The sequence below is a fragment of the Diospyros lotus genome, chromosome 2, assembly GCF_014633365.1.
Source record: "Diospyros lotus cultivar Yz01 chromosome 2, ASM1463336v1, whole genome shotgun sequence".
Taxonomy (NCBI): Eukaryota; Viridiplantae; Streptophyta; class Magnoliopsida; order Ericales; family Ebenaceae; genus Diospyros; species Diospyros lotus.
The window spans coordinates 7068509-7076923 of NC_068339.1; the positions used below are offsets into that span (position 1 = coordinate 7068509).

An 8415-nucleotide genomic window follows, 5' to 3' on the forward strand; every position below is an offset into this window, starting at 1 on the left:
AAAATGATAGCCCCTTGGGCCAGTCTGCTGAAGAAGGCCGGGAATTGGGCCCATAGCGTAGAGAAACATGCCCCAATTGAGTGTTGTCAGGTCTGTGACAAAGGTTCTGGATTTTGTTGCTGGGCCAGCCCACTGGACTATAATAGCTTTTTATTTTTTAAAATAAATTTATTTCACTTGTGCACTTCAAGGCAAAATCTGGATGAAACGACGTCGTCGAACTCTGTTTGAATTGATTTAACTCCGCGTTCTCTCACACTGTCAGCCTAAGCCCTCGGATAAGGGGGGAGGGACGGAGTTGCAAGGGTTTTGAATTGCCATGAAATCAATTGCCCATTACTTCAGCCCGCTCCAAACCCGACCCGCCTTCCCTCACCGTCCCTCCAAACCACTCCCAATCAAGCCTTCCTACCACCGCATCGCAGCCCCGCCGCCGCCCAACGCAGCCGAAGACGACGGCATCCCCATCGACCAAGTGAAGACCCTCGCTAAATTCAAGTCCCGGCACAACTACATCCGGGTCCTGGAAGTCTCCCGGAAAGCCGACCACCCCTTCGCCGGATCCCGCCTCCTCCTCCTCGACTCCCCCGGAAACATCCACAGCATCTCCTTCCTCTTCCACCGCCTCACCACCACCTACTTCGACGTCTTCGCCACCCTTCCCCCCATCCTCCCGCCAGGACCGCTCGGTATTCTCGGGTTCGGAGCCGGGTCGGCCGCCCGACTGATCCTGGACCTCTATCCTACCGGGGCCATCCACGGGTGGGAGCTCGACCCGGCTGTAATCTCGGTCGGGAGAGAGTATTTCGGCCTCTCGAGGCTCGAGAAGCAGCACCCAGATCGTCTCTTCGTCTACAACGGCGACGCGCTGAACGCCGAGGTCAAAGACGGGTTCTCGGGTCTGTTGGTGGATTTGTTCAGCAAAGGGTGTCTGGTTCCGGAGCTCCAGGACCCGAGGACATGGGAGAGGTTGAAGCGCAGGCTGAGGAGCGGCGGGAGGATGATGGTGAATGTCGGCGGGAGCTGCGTGGAGGCCGAGGATTCGTCGAGAGACGGGAAGGTGATAATGGAAGAGACATTGGCGGCGTTGCGTGAAGTATTTCCAGGTGAAGTCTTTGTTTTGAGTCTTGGGCATGGGAAGGAAGATAGCTCCATTGCTCTTACTGGGGAGCTGCCTGATGTTGAGTTGTGGAAGAAGGCGTTGCCCAAAGCTTTGAGGTTCTATGCTGATATGTGGACGCCATTTACGGGTTGATGAATTTGAATTCTTCTGGGTTTGTTCTTGTTTTTCTGATATGTGCCTGGATGTTGTTCGAATCGAGCTAAACTTTTGACTATGAAATGGAAAATTGCACGAAAAGGGAAGGCTTGTTGGAGGGCAGTTTGCTACTGCCTTTCTTCTGTTTGCATAAATTCCTGTATGAAATGAATTACGAGATAATCATTAATCAGGTCTCTAGAGTCGTCATCACGTAACTATAATAATTTATGCACTGAAGCTGTGTTTCTTGTCGGGATTAGAGTTTTACTGAGATAGTGAGATGAATTCTTTGTGATTTGCTTTAGGGGGAGCTATGAATATACGAATTAACTTTCATCCAGTGCTTTAATTTACAGTTGATTATATCCTTCTGAAAGCTTATTCCTTCTACATCCTATCCTTTGGTTTTCTAAATGTGTTTGGATTCGTAAAGGGATTTGTATACATTCAATACAGAACCACTGTGGCCAAATCTAAGTAGGAGAAAGTTCGGTGAGTTTGCCTAACTTATTGGTATGCGGTTCTTTTCTCAGTGACTATATTTTTTACACATGTACGATTATGTATTCTATTTTGATTTTTGACTAAATGTTGTCATCAAAGTGTTCTTGAAGGTTTTTTTTGCGTAAACTAATATGATTTAGTTCCTTGTTCTATATTATATAATTTTTTAAAGAATTATTGAAATACCACCATTTCCAAATTATTTATCAAAATACCACTTTCCCTCCAACTCCACAAGGTCTTCTCTTTTTTTTTTTTTTTATCAAAAGTAAATATGTATATTGATCAAGGGGAATAATACAAATACACTGAGCATACCCAGGCAAACACGATCAACAAGCCAAGCTATTGATCCATAATTAAATTAAAAAATTAGGATAAAACATCAAGATACAAAGAAAAAATAACTCTGTATACATGTGTTTTAATCTTTTTAATAATATTATTTTTTAAAAAAATTTGGTCATAAAAAATAAAACAGTTTCTTGCCGTCCAAATGAAGTAAACAGCACAAACAAATGCAATCTTTTTTACTTTAGACTGCACAAGGTCTTCTCTTTCATAGAAGTAGTTGCATCTAAAGAAACCGCCCCAGACAGTTTCTTGTTGTTTTTTGGGTCTTAGGGTTTGTTTTGATTTGGTATTGTGTTTCATCTAGCAAGTTGATGCTTTCCTGCCCTAGTATAAGGATTGAGTATGAGTACGAGGATGAGGTTGTCCGGGGTTTTTGTCGCCTGAACTTTGTCTCAATGCATTACCGTGATATGAGGAAAGTATTTTGTCGGTTTTTTATTTGATTTCTCTGATGAACTGATAAGCATAGAAAAAGACTTGTTTATTTTTTTCCATCTATGAGAACCTTAACCACAAATTTTGTTTTTTTCAATAGAATTCCACCATTTATAACCAGGAAAAACATTAATATATTATTCAGTTGTCCACTAAAGTACTCACCGTATGTTTTTCATTGAAACGCCGGTGACCCAATGCGTGCAATCTCCACCGTTGATCTGAATGCCCGTCGTCAAGCAGGGAGGGAGGTGCTGCCAGCCGGCACCGGAAATGTTTATTTTCTTGTTCATCAAATACTCTGCAAAGAAGAGCTATGCCATGAAGAAGGCATCAATCGTTGATAAGCAAACTACATCTCTGCACTTAACCAAAAAAAAAAAAAAACTACATTAATTTCTGCGACAAGAACAGGATTTGACAGACTTAACCTTGCAATTCAGTGCACTATTTCAGGGGGGCCGCCTATCCTACTCAAGCTATAGGGTGGTCTTTCAGTACAGTGCTCACGCGCGCGCGCACACACACACAATATATAACAGCTTGTCGCCCTCTTAAATAGAAATGATTGCCAAACAATGATTCAAAAGTTATTAATCCTGACAATAATATTTTAATTTATAAGATACTTCTTAATAGGTTTTTTTATTTCCCAATACATGAATTTAAAATACGTTACATCAATATTTTCTATAAGAATTTTGTTTATATAACATCAGTCACATACATTTATAGATATGTCATATTGATGTATATGTTTTGCTTTTGTCTTCTGTAATCCATATGTAAGTATTCCGTCGGACTGGTGAAGGTTAAAAGCTGATTCAAATTTTGCTGTGGTTTGCTTAATTTCCTTTTACTTGTTCCAGTCTGGATGTTGTAATTGTATATTTCTTTTCTTTTCTTTTTCGTTTTTTGCTAAGTAAATTGTATATTGTTTTTCTGTTATTAACTTGTAAAGTCATGTAGTTTTCCCATATTTTTTTTAACTCTAAAAAAAGCCCACAGGGGTGCCTTGATGTGACAATTCTATGTCTTGGTGACCATATCAATCTGTGTCAAGCGAAGGATCAAAATGGAGATTTGGACTTTCCAATACTCTATATAAATAATCAATAACTTGAATTTAATCTCCCCAGAATGAAGTACTGAAAATAGAACTTTTCCTTTTTCTTTTTTTTTCTTAAGAATACTGTCGATTCCTAATCCTAAAACTTATTAAGGGAAATGCCCCATTGTAGGGAACACATGCAAACTCACTTGTGTTGAGTAACTTAGACCCCAAATGGCAATGGATCACTCACAAAAATACAAATGGATTTAACCCTTGACAACCACCCATCAAGGAAGAAACCAAAACCAGCGTCAACCTTTTCCTTAAGAATCTGATTCTAATATAATCACGAAAGAATTCCACCCCCCCCCCCCCCCCCCCCCCCAAAAAAAAAAAAAAAAAAAATGGCACCCTTTTCACTCACAATCATAGTGGTAAAAAATTTGGTAGCAAGCCTGCTGACTGCATGAGAAATTAAGTATAAGAGATAGAAGGGAAAATATATGGGTGATATCCCCCACAGCAAGCCATTATATCGTATTATTAGATGCAGTGTCAAAGTCATCATCTTTGTTTTTTTTAGTGTACCTCCCATTTATTACCCCCTTGTCTTTTGGCTGCATCCCCTTCTCCATCCACTAAATGCCTCTTTGCCCTCTCTTCCCTCCTCCTCCACCACTACTTTTGGGCTGCTTAATTCTCCAGACCACCTTGCTCTTTCTTTTTTTTTTTTTTTTCTCCAACTAGGTTTTCCTCTTTGATGATCAGTTTTCATCATCTCTAGGATAAATTTCTGAGGTCCTCTCCACAATCTTTCATCCTGGAGACTGCAATATCATAACCTGATTTCCTTGAAGGAACAAAAAAACTCTTGCAAGGGCTCCAAGCTAGCTACAAGAGAAAAGGTACTTCCCTTTTCGTTCTTCTGATCAAAGAAAGAAAACCTAGATCACATGCTGCTGCATACTTATGGTGGCTTTTTCTCTTATGATGCAATTTCTTTCTTGTTTAATTTCAATTCCCATTGAAAACCCTAGAGGGTGAAGGAGACATTATGTGCGTTGAGTTCAAGGCTCTGATCTAGGGTTTTCTAAAATGAAGTTGGTGGTAAGATAACCAGATTTTTTCATTTGCCATTTTTACTTTTTCTGGGTGCCATCTTACCACGGCTATTAAGAAGGTAATAATGGAGGCTGAATTGGGCAGATCCCATGTGTTCAACCGAGTTCAGAAGTGTATTTTTACTTCATTATAGTTGATGTAGGGTGAACCTTCTCAATTTAAGAGTCTGAACATGTGGGGCGAGAGAGAGAGAGAGAGTTAGTGGCTGAAAGAAAAGACAAAATCTTACACCAAATCAGAAACTGGAAGTGTGTTTCTGTGTGTGTGTGTGCGTGAGAGAGAGAGAGAGAGAGAGAGAGAGGAGGTGGGGGGGGGGGGGGGGGGGGGAGATCGGTTAGCACTCTTCAAATTCTGGAGAAAATTTGGCTACTGAGACTTATAGGGTTTGTTTTCCCTGGAACATGAAATCATCGACGACTCACAAGACGGACTAGAACAAAAGAAAAAAGAATAGAAAATTAAAATTATCAGAAGCTATGATCTTCACATCTGCAGCTAAAACTCTGCAAGAAACCTATGTTTTTTTTTCCCTCATCTTTTCTCAAGAAATTAATCGAGTCTGAGAAGAAGGTTGTTGGCAAATATTGAAAAGACTCTGTGACTCAACCAATTAATTAATTACAATTAACGAAGTCCAGAAATAATTAAATTGCTTGATGGGTTTTAATTACTTGGTGGTGCAGTGCATATATATGGCTTCATCAAGTTCGTACAACTCTCCTTGTGCTGCCTGCAAGTTCTTGAGGCGAAAATGCATGCCGGGTTGCATCTTTGCACCCTATTTCCCACCCGACGAGCCACAGAAATTCGCCAATGTTCATAAGATCTTCGGCGCCAGCAATGTAACCAAGCTTCTAAACGAACTCCTCCCTCATCAACGAGAGGATGCAGTATATTCCCTCGCCTACGAAGCCGAAGCCCGAGTCAAGGATCCTGTCTATGGCTGCGTCGGAGCCATTTCCCACCTGCAAAGACAGGTCGAGCAGCTCCAGAAGGAGCTGGACGCCGCAAACGCCGACTTGATCCGGTACGCCTGCGGCGAGATTCAGTCGGCGGCTTTGCCGGCAGCCCCCCCACCGGCAGTGAATTCAGTTCATGCCATGAGTAGAAGAATGGGGAACAATGAAGGAGGAGCATTTTATCAAACACCTTCATTCCCATTCCCTTATCCTCATCCATGGGATGATCATAGCTCCTCCGGAAACATTTGATTATTTGGAGCTGGGAACAGTATCAAAAACCAAAACCCATCTTGGGATTGCTTCTGCCAAGGGCTGGAAGCTTAGAAGCCTGCAGAAACTGTCCTATGATGGCCGTGGTATTAGTGTGTTTTAGTTAAGGATTCTAGCTAGGTATGGTCAACATGGACTCTTCTAGCTAGGTGTCTGAGATAATTATTTGGTGGGTTTAATTAGTACTTCTTCTGCTGCTAAGGCCAATAACCGTAAGTACTTGAATTTTGTTGCTTAAGTCGGTAACTATATATGGCTAGTAAATCTTTGTTGTCATTGATGAAACTCTAGAGCATGTGCATGTGGAAGTTGTTGTTCTCCAGGGTTAAGAATAAAAGTAATAAGACTAAGTTAATTGTAAAGAGGATTCTCTTGGCCTAAGTTTCTGTAGCTGTTCAGTTCTCAATTGCACTATATATTCTCTCTTCTCTTTTCCCCAAGTTTCTATAGCTGTTCAGTCCTCAATTGCACTATATATATATATATATATTCTCTCTTCTCTTTTCCCTCTTTCTTCTAATGGACCACTTCATGCTTTACTTTGTCAGCATATATGTATATATATATATTGATCAGTTGATTAGTTTATAGTCTTGGATTCCGAAAGACCCATATAAACTATACGGAAAATCAGCCTAACGCCATTAGTATATAACAATAGTAATTCTCTCTCACCAACTTTATGCATGCACCTTCTTTTAAGAAGGCAATTTAGATGTCAAAGCAATCGGTGATAAAATCTCAAACATATACATATATATATATATATACCTATGGATAAACAAAGAGAGAAGCTACCAAGTGCTTCAAAGTCAATTTCTCATTTTTTGTTTTGTTTTTGTTTTTTATTTTTTATTTTTTTGAAATTATTTTTGATGTTTAAAATAGCTCAGGAAAGGCTAGAGTAAGGCCTTTATCATATTCTTTTGGCTAAAAGAATCTGTTGCGCCGCTTATGAACCTTAACATTGGATCCACAATCTCTACTTTGAATTATCTAAAACAGTAGGTAATAGTTCATAGCCTCATTGGATCCCCTATAGGGGAATGGTTCTCCCTTTGCAAGGGTTTTCAGCTTTTTCTTTCAAGCCGCCCGTTCACTATTTTCATCCCCCAACATGCACTTGCCAGACAAATCTCTCTCTCTCTCTCTCTCTCTCTCTCTCTCTCTCTCATGTGCATATAGTTATATATATATATATGTGTGTGTGTGTGTGTGTGTGTATTCGTATGTATCTACGGCTGTGCATGAAGGAATGAAGACACTGCATGTGAAGCTCATGTAAAAGAGACTCTGAATGGAAGGTTAATTAGCCAGAAAAAGCTTAGGGTTAGGGTTTCTGTTTAGAGCCTATTTCAGACCTGGTGAGACTACTTGTCAACATATATCAATGTCAATTAAACCTTTCTCTATAAAAGATATGGAGATAGAGAAGTCAATGAGATCACAGAATTCTTTAATATTGTTCTGTACGTTGGACAACATTTCAACTCTAATGCATATGCCGAGGAAAACTGTACATTAATTCACTGTGATCATACATTTCGGTGTAGTGATTAATTGTTTTTGTTATCATCACACAGGAAGCCCTCATAATTAAGTCTCAGCCCACAGTTCTCTTCCACTTTTTGCCTTTTCCTAGCCGGAGATTGAGAATGACAGCATTCATATATATAAGACCTTTAATTTCCGTGAATGTTATTTTGGTGACAAATTTTTTTTTTTTAATGTCAAACAAATCACTCAATTTTGACCTTCTGCTCAATTTGGTCATTCTAATTTTATAAAAACCAAATAAGTGAATGCATTTTTAGATTCGAAATCAATTTGGCCATTATATTTCAAAAGGCATTAAATTAATAAATCACTCTTGTTATAAATCTAGCCCAAATATTAACTATTATAATAGATTTTTTTAATGCCATATAACGGTACTTTAATTCTACATGAACAACGTCAATTCTATTTCTAATTAAAATAATCTCATATAATACAAATTCAGATTCCAACACATTTACAATTTTTGTCTACAGTAGTCAATTTGATCTTACCTCTTAAAATAACATTTTCAAAGTATAATGACTAATTTTACATCAAACACAAAGTACAGAAACTTTTTTAATGCTTCACTCTAAAAGTTTAATATATAGGTATATAAATTTTCATAAACTAATATTACTCCTTGATTTACATTTTTATGATAGAGAAGAATTTCTGAGTTTTCACAATGTGAAACTAGAGTTAAAGAAAAAGGAATTAAGTTGTTTTTCTGCTATAATATATATATTCTGCTAGAGTATATATTAGAATCATGCGGCAATATATATATATAGTACTTCTGAAAAATAAAACAAATTTGATTGATCATTTAATTTTGAAATAACAAATTAACTCAAGGATATTGCGCCACTCTCTCAAACTAATTAACGATTTTCTCTCTACATAATTTCATA

General features: G+C 38.8%; 2 protein-coding genes across 2 annotated transcripts; both read left to right on the forward strand.

Moving 5' to 3' along the window:
* The first annotated feature begins 266 nt into the window (after positions 1–266).
* LOC127793803 (uncharacterized) lies at positions 267–1413 on the forward strand. The gene has a single exon (XM_052324536.1). The coding sequence runs from the start codon at positions 320–322 to the stop codon at positions 1253–1255; it is 936 nt and encodes a 311-aa protein (XP_052180496.1). The 5' UTR covers positions 267–319; the 3' UTR covers positions 1256–1413.
* Positions 1414–4192: 2779 nt separating this feature from the next.
* LOC127793804 (protein LATERAL ORGAN BOUNDARIES) lies at positions 4193–6394 on the forward strand. The gene is made up of 2 exons (XM_052324538.1): positions 4193–4513; positions 5414–6394. Exon 2 carries the CDS (start codon positions 5423–5425, stop codon positions 5939–5941), a length of 519 nt encoding a protein of 172 aa, XP_052180498.1. The 5' UTR covers positions 4193–4513; positions 5414–5422; the 3' UTR covers positions 5942–6394.
* The last annotated feature ends 2021 nt before the right edge of the window (positions 6395–8415 follow it).

What these genes read in the sequence shown, in the direction of transcription:
- LOC127793804 (XM_052324538.1), top strand. Translation starts at nt 5,423, where the DNA reads ATGGCTTCATCAAGTTCGTACAACTCTCCTTGTGCTGCCTGCAAGTTC.
- LOC127793803 (XM_052324536.1), top strand. Translation starts at nt 320, where the DNA reads ATGAAATCAATTGCCCATTACTTCAGCCCGCTCCAAACCCGACCCGCC.